The 19,656-nt window shown below is 36.6% G+C and overlaps 2 protein-coding genes across 2 annotated transcripts; one reads left to right on the top strand and one right to left on the bottom strand.

The window, feature by feature from the left end:
* Positions 1 to 441: 441 nt before the first annotated feature.
* On the top strand, positions 442 to 5,999 carry LOC120277419 (soluble inorganic pyrophosphatase 6, chloroplastic). The gene is made up of 6 exons (XM_039284264.1): positions 442 to 846; positions 930 to 1,090; positions 2,119 to 2,219; positions 2,354 to 2,535; positions 4,027 to 4,125; positions 5,722 to 5,999. The coding sequence occupies exons 1-6, from the start codon at positions 466 to 468 to the stop codon at positions 5,812 to 5,814; spliced, it is 1,017 nt and encodes a 338-aa protein (XP_039140198.1). The 5' UTR covers positions 442 to 465; the 3' UTR covers positions 5,815 to 5,999.
* Positions 6,000 to 6,614: 615 nt separating this feature from the next.
* On the bottom strand, positions 6,615 to 16,060 carry LOC120278060 (FIP1[V]-like protein). Its single transcript, XM_039284961.1, has 9 exons — positions 15,198 to 16,060; positions 13,442 to 13,695; positions 12,826 to 12,952; positions 12,667 to 12,735; positions 12,441 to 12,587; positions 12,173 to 12,274; positions 11,724 to 12,034; positions 9,316 to 10,975; positions 6,615 to 7,993 (listed from the first exon to the last, which is right to left on the bottom strand). Exons 1-9 carry the CDS (start codon positions 15,987 to 15,989, stop codon positions 7,418 to 7,420), a joined length of 4,038 nt encoding a protein of 1,345 aa, XP_039140895.1. The 5' UTR covers positions 15,990 to 16,060; the 3' UTR covers positions 6,615 to 7,417.
* Between the last annotated feature and the right edge of the window lie 3,596 nt (positions 16,061 to 19,656).

The following is a 19,656-nucleotide window of genomic DNA, read 5'->3' as shown; positions in this document are numbered from 1 at the left end:
CTGTGTCTTTTTTCTTATTTTTGTTTATTCTTTAATTTGTTGGGAGAGGCTAACATCATATTTGATAGCTACTTTTCTATTTTATTTTACCATGTCTTATTTGTATTTTTTTTTTACTGCCATCATCATGTATGTGTTTTCTCTTTGTCGTGTCATTGATTTACTTTTCCTATTTTTAATTTTTAATAAATTAGTGATTTTTTTTTTTAATATATACCTTTTCTTTCAAGATGGCTTGTTTAAATACTTGCAAAAGTTAATTACTTATAATCCTTATTTATAGTAAGACAAATTTGTATGTAAATAACTCAGTGATGGAAGTGATCACTTTGGCGCGTTTGGTTCCAAGAAAACACTTCCAACCATCACATCTCAACCGCTAACAAAACCTCGAGATTCGCGTCAACAAGATATCGCAAAGTACTTGGTTTTTGGATTACAATCTCGAGGCACATTTAACGGTGGATGATGCGTCTCGGTTCCAATGTATTCGTACCATGCTTCGTTTATTCTCAAACCCAATCGTGTCGCAGAGCCAGTGGTCCGGAGGCTGCTCGCATCCTCTCTACTACTCCAATGGCGGCGGCGGCGGCGGCGACGGCGGCATCGGCGGCGAGATTTACCCCTATCGGCGGCGCCTTCCATGGGTTTCACCCTCACAGTGGCCTTCGAAAGATACCGTTGTCCTTCTCGGCGAGGCCTCGGACCGTGCTCTCTTTGAGACCCCGGCGGCACCCCTTCTCTTGCTTGGCTCTCCAGAAGCCTGGAGACGTCCAGATCAAAGAGGAGGGCGCTCCTGAAACCCTTGATTACCGCGTCTTCTTCATCGATTCATCTGGGAGGAAGGTATTTCTCTCCCGTTCTCTGTTTCTCTCTCTCTCTCTCTGTGGTTGTGTTGGGGTTTGGCGAATAAATGGTAAAGTTTGTAGATCTCGCCGTGGCATGACATCCCGTTGAGCCTCGGTGATGGGGTTTTCAATTTCATTGTGGAGATACCGAAGGAGACGAGTGCAAAGATGGAGGTAGCGACGGAGGAGCCGCATACTCCGATTAAGCAGGATACGAAGAAGGGGAAGCTGAGATACTACCCGTAAGCTTTGTACTTTTGCTTACTAGAATTTGAAGTAATTGATTCATTAGCATGAAGTATATTTTGACTGTGATGGAGTAAAATCCTAGTTAAGACAGTGGAATGTGGATTCTCACAAGGAAGTAAATGTTGGGATGTAAGAAAAACATAGACACAATGTGATAGTGTTGGTTTTCAGCACAACTGTGAAATTTGTGTTTGACAATGGAAGGTGAAACATTGTGCATGCATGTGTGTGGTTTTGACTATTGCTATGTGTGTGTGAGTGCTGGTTTTCGGCGTAATTGTGAAGTACGCAAGTTTGACTAGGGTTGTGTGAGTGAAGTCCATATGTTTGACAAGGGAATGGTATGTGTTGTGTGTACGCATGCACGCTCACACACACTGTGAAGTCCCTTAGTTTGACAAGGGAAAGGTGTGTATGTGTGTTTGACGTTTTTTAAATTTGATAAGGACAGCAGAACATTTTGTGCTTGTGTGTATGCACACACACTACTGGGAATCCTCCTAACATTTCCTTTAGAAGGATGATGGGGTCAGACAAGAGGGGGAACTGTATGGAAGTCAAGAACTTGTTTGGACATAGGTCTACTTTTATTAGAGGGCTTCTCAAACTGTAGAAATGATATCCAATGGCTAATCTATACAACCAATTGTGGATAGATGCAATGAAGCTTGGTGGTTAGTATTGTTTTCTTTATTTACTGGAAATATTACCTTATTTTTCTATAACAAGAAGCACTTCATGATTTTAGGACTGTACTTTGTGATTCATTTCATATTTTTTGGTTGACACTTCTGCCTCACTAGATATTTGGGTATAGCGTGTATTCAATGCTGCAAGGTCAAAGCTTATATCCATAGTTATGCTGTATGAAGAGACTTAGCTGTGGATGCCTTTTGAACTTGTGGAATCTGGATGTGTTTGTATAAGTCTTTGCATATATCATCCCACTTTATAAATGTATTTACATCACATCGACTCACCTGTAGAATTGATCATTGGCTCTGTATTTTATAATTTCCAGGTACAACATAAACTGGAATTATGGCTTGCTTCCACAAACATGGGAAGATCCATCCTTTGCCAATATAGAGGTTGAAGGGGCATTTGGGGATAATGATCCAGGTATATTAGTAGTTGGTTTTGATCATCAGACTAATTTTTCACTTTCTGGTGGAGAAACCTAAGTGAACACAATCAATTGGCAATATGGAGTTTCCAATTTATTCTTGTTGATGTGTTTTATCTGTCTTTTTTAGTTGATGTTGTTGAGATAGGTGATCGCAAGGCTAAGATTGGGGAAGTTCTTAAAGTAAAGCCCTTGGCGGCTTTAGCCATGATTGATGAGGGGGAGCTTGACTGGAAAGTGGTTGCTATTTCCTTGGATGATCCCAGAGCATCACTTGTAAATGACGTCAATGATGTTGAGAAGCATTTCCCGGTAATGTCTATTTTTCTAACCTCCTCTTTGTTTTTTTTTTCTTATAGAAGCTTGTGTGTCTCTGTCTTTCTATCCTGTTTAAATTCTTTCGACAACTATTCTATTTCTGTTATCCAAATAGGTCCATTAGCTGTATATTGTCTATTGTGAAACTTACTCAGTTCTCTGGTTGATTTAGGACTTCTATTCTGAAGAAACTTATTTATTTTGCAAATTTAGCTTTTTTCAACTTGTTTAAGGCTTAAATATGTGTTTCATGTCTGCCTTCCATAGTGTCAAAATTTGGATCGTGCACCTATTGTGCTTCAAGGACAAATTGTTAAACGGAATTGGATTCAAGCTAGGATACACTCGTTGAGGAAGAAATGAAGTCTTTTTGGGAATGGCTAGGATTGGTACAGATGACCAAGTGCATTCTTGATTTGGTAGTGTAGGAGGTTTTAGAAATTAGTTAGAGCTTTTCAATACCTGCATTCTTTGTTTTTGAAGTGTACGTCTGAGATCCCTGACAGCTCTTTATCTACTTAAAGGTTGTTTCAATCACAATTGTCTTCACTTATGGCAGTATCCTAGTTTCTATGTGTGCTTGTGTATATAATTTCATCATGGACTGCAGTTTGATTTGCTAATTTTCTCTAGTTCTCTAGTTATCAGGAATCTTGATGCCATTGTGATTACTTCAAGTAAAAGGAAAATTGATTATCTGATGGGGAAAAATATTTGGTCTTAACAATTTTGGTTCTCGTATCTTGTCAGACATGATTTTGCCATTCTTTAAGCCTATGAAAGGATTACCTAATGAATGCTTATAATTGCACATATTCAAAGATTGTAATTGGACATACACTCTTTTACTGCTAAGTTTGTTAGTACTTTTGCTTTATCCTTGGTTGATGATTAAGTGCAGAAACCTAATTTGAAGAGCATCTATTATATGGGTTGATATCAATGTGACACCCTTCATGGTCTTTGTGCAGTGACACTTTGGTAATGTCAATATTTTTTGTTAATTTTTATATGACAATTGATCACTTACCTTTTGGGTTGAAAGTGAAAATATTTGGGTTATAAGGGTATCCACACATTTTGAGAATCAAATGTGCAAATAAGATATTTTGGATTTTTTTTTTTTTTGTGAGCTTTCATCATTGCAAGCTGCTTTAGTTATTTTGTAGCTGATCTGTACTTGCAACATATATCTTTGATACACATACCTTTGACTTGCGGCTATGCTAACTTGTTCGGTGCTTATCTTCATCATGATTATAGATGTTGACCATATGGCTCTCTATTATTTGAATACCGAATCTTGAATAAAAATGTAACTGTAGTCTGTATGAGACAATGTTTTGCATAGGTGACACATAATAGGTCTACCTTTTCTTTAGTAAAACATGTAAACTACTAAAATAGAAGAATAAAGTTTCTAGCATCAGATGGCTATTATTCTACTATGGTTCACACTAATGTTGAGGCTTGGCATTGCTTTAGGGAACCCTGACTGCAATAAGGGATTGGTTCAGAGATTATAAGATTCCGGATGGAAAGCCAGCAAACAAATTTGGTCTTGGAAACAAGGCCGCAAGCAAGGTTCTTTTATATTGTATTTACTTTAGATGATTTAATACCACTACCAGTTATAAGTTCCATTTATCATCATGACTGCTCATTTTTTAGTCTTCAAATTGTATTGCTGTCACGCCACTCATGTTCATTTGTCGCTTTTATCTTGGCGAGCATTTCTATTGTGACTGCTTATGTTTCTTTTTCTTTCTCTTTTTCTTGAAAAAAAAATTATATTCGTAGTATGAAATATATTTCAAAGTTTTAGTTGGAGTAGCTATACGTGATTTCTTGCAGCTTTTATATCTTGTTTGTGCTCATCTTGTGGAAATTTTACTTAACTAGGAAGATAAATAAGATAGCATGAAAATATCCATTCTGAGAACATTTTTGTTCTAATTTGGTTTTGGGATCACTTGTTTAAAGTCCACATGCTGAGGGGCTACTTTGTCATCCTGGTGGTTCACTACCTTTAGAACTATAGGAAACACTATCAAATTCCAATTCTAGGGCATGCAACTTCTGACATTTTATGGATCTGTATGTGGGCATTAATCAATTCTGTTATTCTGGCCCTGAGGTCCAATAGGGACGATACAACCCAAAGAATCACCACTGTAATATATAAAAAGGTATGTCAAAACCTTTTTCATACCAAAGTAGCAATGAATTATGAATAATCCAGTTTAATGAATTTCTTCATTATATTGTAACTTTTACCATTTATAATAACTAGTAAGTTTTAAATATGAACATTGCCTAAAGTGCCTGCTAGCATTCATAGGTACTCTAAAACTTGTTTCAACTGAAGCTTTTTATTCAACTGAAGAACTCATTTACTGCAATATGCTGTTTGACTTTGCATGATGTTATCAAAAACAAGATTGAAATGGTGAGAGGCTTAACATAATGATTCAGATGTGTGCTATGAAATTAGATTTCATTTGAACACAGATGGATAAAGAGGTAACAGGGTGTGACACATGATAACCTAGCTACGGCATTGAGGCACTCCCCTCAGTAAAAATTAAGTGCATTTTCACTCATAATTGTTGAGGGCTTTCACTTTTTTTCTCAAAAATCTTATCTACTGTAAATTGAAACACATACAGTACCTGTCTTGAAGATATGCTGAATATGAAAGTTTGTGCAAATATTTGAGACAAACCCTCTTGCTCCAATGATCACTGGGAAAATTTTTAGCAGCTTTATAAATGCCAATGGATAATGTATTAGAACTGTTACCTTTCCGTCACATTGTTCATGGACCTGGTCTTCTCTCATCACAGCTTTGTAATCCTAATTGGTATCTTATGATGTTTTTCAGAACAATATCTTCGTGTGGCTAAGCATTATGACTTGTAGTTATTTTTAGGTCATTCTTTTTGAGTGGCATATAAATGTTTCTTTTGACTAGTGAAATCGAAGACGACACCAGGAAAGACTTGTTACTGAATTTCTAGGGATTTATTTTTTTCTTTGAACATAAATGCAAGTTTGTGATCTCTTTGTGATATTTATAAATGTTTCCTAAAATTCGTCTAGATCTGTATATTTAGACAACTAATAATCCCACATTAATCTCGGTCTTGTCGGTTTTCTTACAAGTTTCATTTTGAACAGGATTATGCTTTGAAGGTCATTATGGAGACGAATGAATCATGGGCAAAATTGGTCAGAAGATCAGTTCCTGCAGGTGAATTATCATTAGTGTGAAAAAGAGTATTTAAGATGCACCACTCTTTTCCAGCATTCAATCTGTACCTATATTTATGTTTAGATATTTATGTGGTCTTTGTGCCATAAATTATTCAACTGATTTGGAGTTTGACATATTCTCTGATCTCTTGTTAACTTATATGTATTGCATATGAACTTAAAGACTTCCTTTTCCAATTTAATTTTAAGTAAAGTTGCTCATTAAAAAATTCTATTAATCAACTGTTTCTGTGAATGTATAATGCTGGAAATCTGCACTAATTTTAAGGTGAGAAACTAAAGAATTTAAGTTTGAATTTTTTTTTTCTTCTTTATCTTGTCTTTATAATTTAAAATATAAGGGTGTTATTGGAATGTAGGAGTGCAAAAACATTCCCATTAGTTAATATTTTTTGTATTCTAATAAATATAATTTAGTATAGATTATATAGGTAACATTGAGTGAAGTTGAAGATTTTTGGAGTATTTTTTTTTTCAAATAATCATATTGTACTTGTTAAATAAATACATAAAAATAAGGCGCAAAATTAAAGGAAAATAAAAAAACCAAGCTCCTTTGCTTGCTTGTATTATGACAAAGCACAAGAAAAAGTTTGCAATGTTTAACTGTTTCAAACAGTTTATTAATTAGAAGATGAAATATAATTTTCAAAATCAATTTAACTAATGAGTTAAAAAAAATTGAAATAGTACACATCCATGGGTTCTAACATAAATAAATTGGGCCCTTTTTACTGTCAAGACATAAATACTACTAACAACTACAGTGCACAAGTAATAATTATGACACCACAAGATTAAAAGTTAACCACTTGATTAAACCTCTTAATTTGTACAAATATGTGATTGTGTGACTCTAAAAATTTCAAGCAATCCTAATACTGAAACTTTGACACTATCAGCCAAGCAATCAACATATGACTTGCATGGTAGCGCATCATAAGCAACAATTTCCACCACCACAAATTTTCAATCATCAAGCCATCAATCATCAGATGGCTAATGTATAAACAAGAGCCCTGCCTGTTAGCCTGCAGAACAAACATCAAAACCGGCATAAAACTTCCATTTTTTTCGTATTTTTTTTCATTTAGCCACCTGCAGCAGAATGACAGCATGGTTTAACACAGAGCAGCTCTCTCCACTGTCAACTGATATCACCACTTGATCCAGATACTTGGATACATTTTTGCAGCCTGATATAAAAGCTCTCACGGATGAGGCCGAAGCCATCACAGCAACCAATCTCCAGTAGGCGGCCGAGGGCATTCCCCGGATGTAATCTCCTGCATTACAAGTTCATGGAATCCACCAGAAAAATAAAAAGTACATCTCTGTGGACTCAGTACAAGGGGTGTGTTCATGTTCGGTGTTTAGGTATATCATGTGTACAAAAGACGGTGATAAACCATATATAGTGACAGCGAGTTATGGTGGCTCGGAATTAATAAACATTGTGATGCTGCCCTATTATATCCAACTGCATCAGGTGCCCAAAGATTTGGGATACAAGCCTGAGAAGAGCCGGGGTACTGATGGACCCTACAGAAAGCAGGCAACAAATCTTGATTCCAAGCTTCACAGTTTGAAGTGTCATTCTTCAGCTGCTGGTCCACCTCCGTTTCCTCGGAGGTCGCTCCGGCTTGATTTCCACATCAGTAACAACAGCCTCATTCAAAGTTGTTTGTGTTTCAGTCTCGACTTTCTTGGTTGTGGTTGCTTCCTTTTCACCTGGCATGGGAAGTTTGAAACGCTCGCTTCGCCTCTTAAGCTTGGCTACTGTGTCGAGATGGCGACTGTGGTCCTCTCCGTTCTTGCCGGATGTTTGATTTGCATCTATATCCTTGTGTTCTGAATCACCCGTGTTATTACCCTCGGTCTTTGACAATTCCTCCCACTGTGATTTGTCAGTCTTAGGGATTTCAGCCTTCGAACTCAAGGAAGAATTCTGCAAGTTGTCCAAAGCAGCGTAATCTCTCTCTTTGTGACTGGTCCAACGCTCTAATTTCGATCGCCCCCTTCTTGAGTCTTGCTGGTTTTCATCATCTGAATGGTCTTCTCCATGTTCTCCAGAAGAATGATGCAGTTGCGCACTTTCAAGTTGGCCATCGACAAACTTGGAGTGTGGAATGGAAGAATTGTTATTTTCATGCTCATCCATTCCTTTTGCACTCACCTGAACAAAAAACTTGTTAGATGGTATAATTGAAACAAACTTGATTCCTGGCACCCAAATAATATTCCACAAAGCTACTAACAAAACTATCGCTGAGAAACTTAAAAAAGGGATGATACCCATATGATTTACTTCAAAAGAAGAGTGGTTTACAACCTTCGAGGACAAAAGGATGCAGAATTAGCATTTCTACTTTTACCCATCTGAACTGACCATCAAGCTTCTCCTTAATGACAAAGTAATATAGGCGAATGCAACAGTTCTAGATCTTCGCAAAAGAGGATTGCAATTTGGCATTCTCAACATTGAGAGAAAAAAGAAAGAAAGAAAGAAGAATAACATGAATCACATGATAAGTGACCTTTAAATGTCTAGGCAGAACATTGCCACACACCAGTGATTCTTCCTCAAATAAAACTACTAGATAAATAATCAGGCATGAAGAATACCAATAGATTTCATAAGATATAAAACAAAGCAGCATGTATATATATATATATATACATATATACATATACGACCTCTCATTCTAGCACCATCCATATGCTACGCCCTAAAAGGAAAAAAAATTATGTTAACAGTAAACATGTGAACAGAATGAATAACTCAATAAGTCATTGACCAAATATCGGTGGTTGATACTTTATAACAGTTTATTAAAATGAAAAACATGATAAACAACATCCAGATGAAACTCTTTAAGCTGCCCAGATGAACATAGATAAGCATTGAAAGAAGAAACACTTGGATTTCTGACAAAAGGGAACAGATATTGGCACCATTGAACAGGTTCATATAAAATTTATCATAATAATTTTGCTGATAATCTTCAAATTATAACAATTTAATAAATCTGAATCTCAATATTCTATCAGGATGCACTAGCGTACTTTTTCATTGGTATGTAACATTTGCTGCTTTCAACACTGTCTTTTGTTGGTACTTTAGATTAATTTCCTTTTCATATTAAGTTCTCATGCTAAAAAAATCTAGCTTATGTTTTTCCAATTCTCTCAGCTTGTACTTTTGTTCATACCCTTTTTACAATAAAGTTCTACTCATTCACTTCTGCTTCCGGCATAAGAAACACTAAACAATTGACAACAGGAAAACCCATAACACAATTGGTATATTGAAGAAAATAAGAAATGGCATCTCAGTTAATTTACTAGCCAGATTTGCTTCCTCACCAATGTGTGTTTCCAACTTCATTGAACAATGTCATTTGCTCAAAGTGCCTGACATAAGCCCTTTTGGTTGCTTTTTTCCTTGTTAACATGCCTACTTATATCCAAACTACTCACTCGAAATCATCAACATACCTTGTCAGTTCGGCGAGTGCTGTGGTCATCATTATCCCTCCTTCCGCGTCCCAGAAAATGTTGGTCAGGGATCTCAGTGTCATTGTTTTTCCTTATATTTTCCCTGTGCCTCTCCCTGTACATCTGTTGGCCATCAGAAGCACTCGAAGGACCCCTTGAGTTCCTCTCATTATTCAACTGATTCTCTCGTGTAAGCATGTCTTCACGCCCTTTATGCGGCAGATTATTTTCTTCAACAGCCTTGTCTCCTCTCCTGTGCGGTTCATTGTGCCGTCTCCTATCTTTTTGCTGTGAGTCCTTATCAGGACCTGCAACCTTCAATTCATCCTTGCTCTTTGCATTGCCACCTATGGCAACAGATTTGTCTTCTCTCATTCGTACATTTCTAGCTGCTCTCCCTTCTTCTCTATCCCGGTGTTTCTGTGCATCTTCATGAGGTTGTTTAAGCCGATGTCTGTCTTCTCTCTCCTTCTGTCGCCAGGTTTCATCTTTATGAACCCCAGCATGCTGGTCCTCAGGTTTCTCCCGCCTTCTACTCACATCCTCCCTTCTCCTATGGTCAGCAACATCATCACGTTCCCTTTTACGTCTGCCAATGTCTTCTCTAACCCTATGAATATGCAAGTCTTCTTTATCAACCTTCTCTCTCCTAGAGTGTTCTTCTTCTTTTCTCCTCTTGACATGGGGATCTTCCAAACTTGCTCTGCGATTTAACATAATGTCATCCCTTTCCCTCTGCCTTGAACTACCTTCTCGATCACGGCCTCTCCAATCTCCATCATCCATCCGCATCTTCAAATGATTTTCATCTTTATCTTTCCTGTCATTTGGCCTAATCTTATTCCTATTCCTCATTGCAGCCTCATCACCGCGATCCCTTCTAAGATCTTCATCTTTTAATCGTCTAACATGAACGTCATCCTCTCTCCTTGGCCAGACACCAGCACTATCTCTGTCCTTTAGTCGGTCAAACCCTTCCCTCCTACCACCAGTAGTAGGGTGATAGGAATCTAGATCCCTATGTGGATAAGAGTGATATGCTTCTACCCGGCCTCTGGAAGCCATGCGGCTTTTTTCAATTTCTAGTCTACCATCTCGGCCATAATCATCTTTACGGCTGAAATTTCGCTCCTCTTCCTCATAGCGCTTCCTCATACCACTGACTCGCCTCAGCTGCTCACCCTGCATGACTTCCTCACCAACTTCATGTCGCTTATGATACTCCTTGCCACTTCCTGACCTTGCTCTGCTGTTGTCACTATATGTAGCCTTCAAATCATCACTACTGCCATCACCATTGTCCTGGTTTGTAGATTGTTCAACCCTTGAACTTAATTTTTGTTTCTTTGCAGAACGACCAAATCTCTCATCATCAAGAGTACCAGGTGAAACTCGGGAATCTGATGCTATCTCCTCTCCTTCCAGTTCAATGCTGTCACCAAGTGCAATCCTGTCATCAGGTTCATAGTCTCTTGGTTCTGTGCTCAGCTCCCTTGTACTTTCAACAGGTGAAGCATCTTGTTGGCGACGCATTGGACTGTTTCCCAACTTCTCTTCCTGATGATCCTCATGTTTGTCTGACAAGGCACTTTGGCTTTGGCTAACATCATTTGTACGATCCATACTAACACTAGAGCGCTGTCTTCTTCCAGCTGCCGACCTGGATATGTACAGAAGTCATGAGTACAGAAGCACTCGCTAGTAAAGGTGCTATAATAAAGCTAGTCAAGTGGTTGATGGGCACTGGCACAAACATAACAGAGCACATAGCATCCCAGTATCATCAAAATCCTACTATTTTTGGCATAAAACCCTAAAGTTTAAAAAAAGATAGATCTAAAATATATAATACCATTCTAAACAAGAATCAAGCCATCCATCAGCACACAGATCAAATAATTATATATTACAGGAAAAGTAAACAAAGTTATAATGATGTCATAATTGACCAAACCCTCTAACTGAACAGGAGAAAAATATATACACAATCTAGACCAAGAATGACCAATTTAAACCTCTGAAAGTAGGAAGGAAATCTAAATTATCAAGTATCCAGAAACAGATACATGACTCAGATAAACCATACAATCAACAACTTATGCAACCAGGTATAAAAACATATATGTGCATAATAAAACAAATGTAAATATGACTTACTATAACAAATGACCCAAAAATTTTCAAATATTTATACATCTTTCTAATGTTAATGCTATCATTTCTGCAAAAGAAGCCTTTGCAATGCTGTTTCCTTTGAGTAGCTAGCCAACTTTAATATATCTATCATCATCTTAAAGTATCCCATTCATATACATTGAACATATGGGAACCAATTATGTTCAGACTCTAGCAACACTATCACAAAGCAAATAAACCACAAAGAAAAAAGAATTCCTAAAAATGTCTACCTTCCATCATCATCGACAGAAGGCCCACTGGTACACGCAGGACCACGAAATTTAGAATGCGGTTGAGCATGAATAGGTGGATCAGAAGAGAAAGGTATAATGTCATCTCTTTCTGGTGTGCAGGATATTCTCCGAGACACCATTTCCCTCTTTCTATCACTGTAACCATGCGCAAAACGATTATTATATTCTGAATACTCATCATCAACCTCACGAACTCCTTTCGAATGATCTCCTACAGGTTCATATTCAGATTGCTCTAAGGCACCACTATAGTTGTTTGAATCATCTACAGCATCCTGACAGACAATCTGTTCACAAAGAAAATTATGTGACTTAAGCATCATAGTAAGCAACAACAGCAGACACATCTCGAAATCTTAAGAAAATAGGCAAGAATTATGAAGATAAAATCTTCAGTGGTTGGGACCATTAGGGCTGACTAATACCTCTATAACTGAATCTGAATCACGTGGCCGTTGTGGTCGGGTGTCTATGGAAGGAAGCCGTTCACCATAACCACTTTCAACTTGTATTGCTCTTCCAGTTGGCTGATAAGACACGAAAAAAAAGCGTTTACATTTTGCTTATAAATGAAACTAAGACCACCAGGCTTAATAGTATAAATTGCCTTGGAGTACATAGAACTAAAACATGTTATGAAAGAGAATGCGCTAAAAAAAAAAGAGTGAGCCATAAACAGAAAGGAAATCATACAATTGGTGGCCGAATAGAAGTGAGCACTCTTCCTTGGCCATTAATATCGGCTTCTCCACCATCAGCTTTTGCACGATGAAGTTCACCAGAAATATCATGAAGGCCTGTTGCAGCTGCAAGTTCAGGTGGCAAATCTGGATCGTACTCCTGAAAAAATATTTTCAATCAAAAATGTGAAAGGAAGAAATAATTTATCCAACTACACTAGATAAAGAGATGCTATGACCTGTTCTGAACGACCACTCTCATAGACACGGATTTTACTTTGCATGGTAGACTCCAACCGAAGTTGGTCCTACAAGAAAACAAATAGAGCAGTAAGCTAACAAAATTAAAGAAAATAGGCATTTCTCATAAACAGGGAAGGCAAAAATAAGTAACATGCCAGTTGCTTGCAATAATTCTTCCAGCTGTCTTCATCAAACCCAAAATTAAAAAAGTCTGAAATATCCACTCCTGGATATCTCCAGGGTTTTTCTTCAAAGCTTTCAATGTCGACATCAAACACAGTCCTGCTAGAAATTGTGCACGTTAAAGTCCAAAACAAGAATCTAGGAAAAAAAACAACTATGTTTTAGCTGCAGAAAGAGTATCAATTTTAGGTCACATCACTACAACCACACATGAAAAATACATTATGCTAATAAAGCAAAAAAAGGAAAGCATTATTGCAAGCAACATGAGAAAATGGTCCTACAACTGCAAATGCATTTTTAACAAGCACAGAAGAGCTGAACATTTTAAAAAACTGTCGTCATTTGCCTTCAAGCACACAACAGTTGACAATTTTGTATCTTCTTTAATGATACAGCGTGATATGAGGATATGTAGATACAGTATGATAAGTTCATGGCTAGATCACATGTTCCCCACGTGATCCTAAATTTATTTGAACAAGAGCTCTTTCACTTACCTTATTTTCATTCTAAACTCCGTCTAGATTTAATATTTAAATAACAGTTTCTGCAAAAAAGGTGTGTGCTACACGTAATTATCCTTACTTGTGGGAGGGGAGAGTGAAATCCAAGCCACCACCAAAACCACGGCCAGCACCATTATTCCAACCAGGCATCCCATAGCCTGAATGAAAGCCCTTTTGTGCAGCAGAAAGGCCTCTGCCACCAACAGGTCTCCAATCACCTCTGCCACGTCCACCAACTATTCCAGTGGCAAGAGGAGGACGAGGTTGACCTGGGCCACCAATTGAACTAACCATAGAGCTCCCAGCTGCAGGCGCAGCGCCAGGTCTTACATACTGCACATAAAGGAATCAGATAAAGAAAATTAGCAAACACTTTCTCATCAAGACAAACAAGTACAAGATCAATCGACATACAAACCTCAAATAAATAAACTATCAATTAGTCAAGCATTAAATTCAACCAATTACAATATTTCCAATATCCACACAACAATATCATATAATTTAGGGCCTTATGGGGAAGTTAATTCCTCCTATGGATATACAATAGCCCAAGAACAAAAATACAATCACCAACCATGACTGCCAAACTAACATGTAACCGACAACAAAGCCTTGCTAGAATCTCATGATCAACTTATGACAGAGATCAACTGTTCCTACACACACACACAAAAGGAGTTCCAGAAGCCCTTGAAAGAAAAACAATTTGATATGTTTGTGTTTCTAGAAAAGAATTAAAGAAAAAAGTTGAGATTTTTGCCAAAAAAAAAAATTCATTGGTTCTTCTAGAAGTTTTGTTCAAAATAACTATTATCATGCAAAATATATCAATTCTGACAAGAAAGCACAAAACAAGAAGTACAAATGCTCATCCTACACAAGCTTGTAAAGCCATGTTACGTGAACATATGATATTAGTTCATGAAACAAGACAAGTATGGACTTTTATACGTGAACAGGTTTAGTTACTACAGAAAAATCACCAAAAGCTGACCATTTGTTTAACTGCGGTGGCATGAATTGGTGCATTTCTTTTTTTCTCTATTTAGATAATGAAGTCGTATCTGGGTACTCAATCTGGCATTATAGACATTTAGGCTTCAATTAAGAGAAAGGATATTTCTCCATGACTGCTCAAATCATTTGCAAGAGTCAGGGTGTCATGGAACGTAAATTTTAGTTTAAGGAAGGGCCACTCACAAAATACCAGGGAATCGTATTGTCAAACAGAGAAAAATCACCCTGCATTTGCTTCCCTACATTACCACCACCATTTCCTCTCTGAACTCATCTGCTTTCCTCTCAACACCAAGATTACCATCACGAGGGCCATCTCTTTATAATTCCTTCCCTATCATATCCACTTTCTCCATCTATAGTGCATCCCCACATTATCTAAAAGAAAATATTTTACTGGTTTTCCGAACTTTCACAATTGAGAAAGAAAGATTTCACAGAGAACTTAAAATGGAAATTTAAAAACTGTTTTTTTCTAAATAAATCCCATATAAACATTTATCAAGAATCTCTATCCAATTAATCAATTGATTGGATTACATATCACACCCTCTCCATATGGATACTGATTGCAATTCTCAACTTCATCCAATCCATGACTGTAAAATAGACCAACCACTTCAGTGGAGGCCTGCTAAAAATTCACAAGAGCAAGAAAGATTATGCATTTGAGAAAAATCATCGTACAATGGCATAATTCCAATAATCAAGCAAAACAAAATCATGCAATTTTCCTTGAATTGCAACGCCAGGACATTACAAACCCCAAAATTACAGCTTCCGCATTCCAACCAAGACTCGTCAAAATAACTGACCTTGAACATTGAGTGATGCTGTTGATGAAACCCATGGTTGCTGTACCCGATCCTTGCACCCGAAGCAGCACCGCCAACCACGCTGTTAGCCTTCGCCCCATCTCCACCTTCCTTCTCTCCATCCGCAGCCCCTTGAATCCCCTCTTCTCCCCACTCCTGCTCCTCCGTGCCCTGCAGGTGATGGTGCGGCTGATCCTCGTCCATGACGATAACCAGATCCTCTTCACCATCGTCATCATCATCGTCCCCAATCCCCCTCCCCATCTCCCCACCTAGCGGCCCTCGGTGATCATCATTCAAGACGATCTTCAAATCATCATCGCTATCACTATCCCAGTCATCGCTCCTAGAAGTCTTGTTCTCAGGAGCCACAAACGACCCCGTCGAGAGGCCAGGGATGATCGGTTCTCCTTCTCGATCCAGATCCCCGATCTCGTTATTCGCAACCTCCACATCACGAATTTCAGAAACCCTAGCTCCACGAACCTCCTCCTTTTCCACCCTACTCTCCTTCGCCCGCAACACAATCCCATCATCCTCCTCGCTCCAATTCTCCGGCTGTTCAATGGCGACAGGAGCAGGTCCCAGCATCCAGTCATCCTCATCGCCAGCCTCCTTCGCCGGAGCTAGGGTTTGGGAAGGTCCTCCCTCTTTGCGTGAAGATCCAAAGAGAATTTGGTCATCATCATCGTCATCATCAGGGACGGCAGCGCGAGGAGGCTTCGGGGGTGGATGGGAGGGAGCGATGAGGACATCGGAGTAGAGATCTCCGAACTCGTCGTCGTCCTCCATCTCCGGCGGCGATGGGGTTCTTGACGGAGATTTGAGGAGAAGGTCTCGAGGCGGCGCTTCTTCAAAGAGAGAGAGAGTTTATAAGAGTGATATATGAGAAAAGAAAAGGATATATATATAGAGAGAGAAAGGGAGATTTTTTTTCACTTTACACCCCGCATTTATTTGAAATTACTTATCACCCATTTTTTAATTTTATTTTACTTTATTATGTTTTTTTGAAATGTCCCTGTTGATATAAAAATTCTATTATAATGCATATTTTAGGGATACCTGTTAACAAAATATGAAAATACTTTTCATAAAAATCCATTTTTATTGATATCAATTATTTATTTATTTTCTTTAATGTTAAAAATAATTTATTTATTATAATCAGTTACATAATCAACGGGTCACATCTGATTTAAACTTTAAAATAAATGTGCTTGTTATTTTGTGTTACAGTTGCATATAATATTTTGTTTAGTTAAAAAAATCAGTTATGTATAATGTTTTGTATAAACAGAAAGATAAAGGAAATATTTCATATCAAGTTATAAGATGAAATTTTAAATCCAGTTGAGGAATCAAAAATAAAAATAAAAAATAAGTAATTTATGAAAACTAAGGGGTGGCAAGTAAAAACCTCACATTGAATCTATTAGATGTTAACGCTTGTGCACCGAGATTAGCAACCAGAGGATTGATCTATGCTGATTGGTTACAGAACTGGATGCCAATAAATTTTTTTAAAGATAATAACTAATTTATGAAAAGTGAGGGGTTGGCAAAGTAAAAACGTCACATTAACATTGTACCCCGCTGATGTTGACGCGTGTGCATCGAGATTGGCAACTCAGAAAATCTATCATTGATGATTGGTTAAAGAACTGGATGTTAATAAAAAAAAAGTTTTAAAATAATAAGTAATTTATGAAAAGTAAGGGGGGTAGAAAGTAAAAACCTCACATTAAATCAAGGAAATGTTAACGCGTGTGCATCAAGATTAGCAACTTGGAGTCTGGTCTTTGTTTAATAAAATTAAAAATAAATAAATAATTTCTGAAAAATTGAGGGGGTAGCAAGTAAAAGCCTTACATTGGCATTGTAGATAAGAAATGCTGACACGTGCGCATCAAGATTAGCAACTAGTAGATTGATCTTTTCTGATTGGTTGTAGAACTGGATGTAAAGAGATATAAGGATGTTGGTGGTTTTTAGAATTTTTAACTAATTAAATTAATATATTTTATTAGCTTATATTAAATATTAATTACTGATTAATATGATTATTATTTAGGCAAGTCATTTTATTTTAAATTTTATTTTTGAAATAATTTTTTTCCTCTTGTAGATAAAATAATTATATGTTTTTATTAAAGAAAATAAAAAAAATATATTAATTATATTAAATATTTCAAAAATATACAACTAAAATAATCGGTATAATTCTCAGTTTAATCCTTTTACTTATTAAAATGTCTCATTTTAGTCTCTCTACTTCAATTTGTATGTTTTAAATCCCTTACTATTCCTATCCGAATGCATATGGCAGTGCCGAGTACATCTCAGCAGCTTTTTATGTTAAAAACTTCATTTCATTCCAAACAACTTTTTACAAAAGAAAAATTTTCAAAAAAAAATTTTCTTCCCCAAAAAAAAAAAAACAACTACTGAACCTGCCGATTAGGGTTCTATAATAATGTTACAACCCAAACCAACATCTTTTGTCAAATAAATTTTTTTGAAATGAGGAATCGATGGTTTCGGCTTCAGCGGGGAGTGTGGTGGCTTCGGTGGGGAGTGTTGTGACTTCGACTTCGGGGGGAGGGGGACTTCCAAAACAACCAAGTGCTGAAAAACTGCAAATATAACAATAAAAACCATAACAAATAACAGCATAAAAAGAGTTGCACTTACCATATCCATAGTTCTGCAAAGAATAAAGAACAATTAGAAGCTTTAAAAAGGTAAACTATAAAAAGAAAGTTGCAAAAGGAGATAAGAAAAAAAAACGTGCAAGAGGTAAACGAAAAAGAGATGGAGAGGAAGAAGAATAGAAAAGTTGCAAAAGGCTTCTAATTGTTACAATAAAATATTTTACCTTTCCAAGAAAAAACTGTGGGTCCAATCAATCATATTAAATTAAATTATTTAATATCTCACACAATTAACTTGGTTTACAAAAATTATGCCGGAAAGAAGGTATTTTGTATAAGGTGAGGGGCTAAGCATGACCATGCTTAACATTTAACTTTTATAACTGCACTTGTCAAGGTGCCTACCTCTCGGGGCTTACAATCAAATATAGTGCTCTCCTCTCGGGACTCACAATAAAGTATGTAAAAAAAATATGAAAATAAAAAAGAAAATAAAAACCTTTCATTTTTTGATTTGATAGAAGAGAAAGGTGTATGGAAAACAAAAGTCATTATCTTTATAAAGATACACTTATCATGGCTTATGACATGCACATTCTCTACTTTTGTCCATTCACACCTTCTCTTGGGACTCACAATAAAATATTTTAAAAATATCAATTGAAAGTAAATAAATAAATAAATTATTTAACAAATAATTTATGAATAATCAATTTTTCTAACAATTACTTATAAGGTCATTTTATATTTTTAATATTTTTAAAAATATTGTTAGTTTTATAATATTTCTTATGTTTTTTTCTTTTTAAATCTTTGTCTTTATCTTGGAAGAAAAGCAAAAATTTCATAGCACCAAAAGGTAAAAATATCAACTTACTCATGTTGTAGAGGCTTCAATATTTTTAATTAAGTGTAAGCTTATAAATTTTTATCTCATATAATTATTTTCATTAATTTATAGCAGCATAGGAAATCTTGAGGGGCTTCTTGCTACTTTTGAATGAAAGGAATGTGGCAACACTTTTTCTGTACCCAGGAGTAGGCACTCATTATGGTGAGAGTCACCTCATATTTGTTATCTGTGATTCTGCCAGTTAAGATGGGAATTAATCATTTCTGCAATAATGTACAGATATACTAACTGAGCTCTAAAGAAGGGAGAAGGAAGTGAATATCAAGCCAAACCCTGATCTTGATGTTTTCATGAAGGTAAGTTCAGAGATTTATCAACATCAGGTCTTGTTGTTGGAATTCTGATTTGTGTTAATGCTTGAGATTTTATTCTCTATCTTGGATTTAATCAAAGATGGTTGGTCATGAAAATATTGCTGTTGTTTCTGTAGGCAACTGCTATGGAAGGACAAGAAACAAGTGTCATCACGGATTATACACTCAAGGTATGTGGATATGTGATGTTCGTCAAGATGTTACTCCTTGCATCCAATTATTCCAGACGATCCAATGTAGTTCTTCACCCTGATGGCCATCTCATTTACCATCAAGTTATGTTGGCATAGCAACACATGGTCTTTTATATCATTTTCTTGGTTGAGATGGCACATATAGGTTTTAAATAATAAAAATGAATGAATAAAAAACCAATGATAATAAAAAAAATAAAATAAAATAAAATAACTCGCATTCAAATCCTTTCAATTGGATTTGAATACAAGAACTTCACCCTCTTTCTTCACCGAATCTCATCCCCTAAGTGTGTTGAGCTCTCATAAGAAGTGCGCTCGGATCATCCATTCTCTATACTTAAATGTTTGTTTTCTTTTATTTTGCCTGGATTGTATCAAATC

Source organism: Dioscorea cayenensis, chromosome 15 (assembly GCF_009730915.1).
Source record: "Dioscorea cayenensis subsp. rotundata cultivar TDr96_F1 chromosome 15, TDr96_F1_v2_PseudoChromosome.rev07_lg8_w22 25.fasta, whole genome shotgun sequence".
Lineage (NCBI taxonomy): Eukaryota > Viridiplantae > Streptophyta > Magnoliopsida > Dioscoreales > Dioscoreaceae > Dioscorea > Dioscorea cayenensis.
The sequence above is the reverse complement of the archived record's forward strand: the minus strand, read 5'-3'. Positions and strand labels throughout refer to the sequence as shown.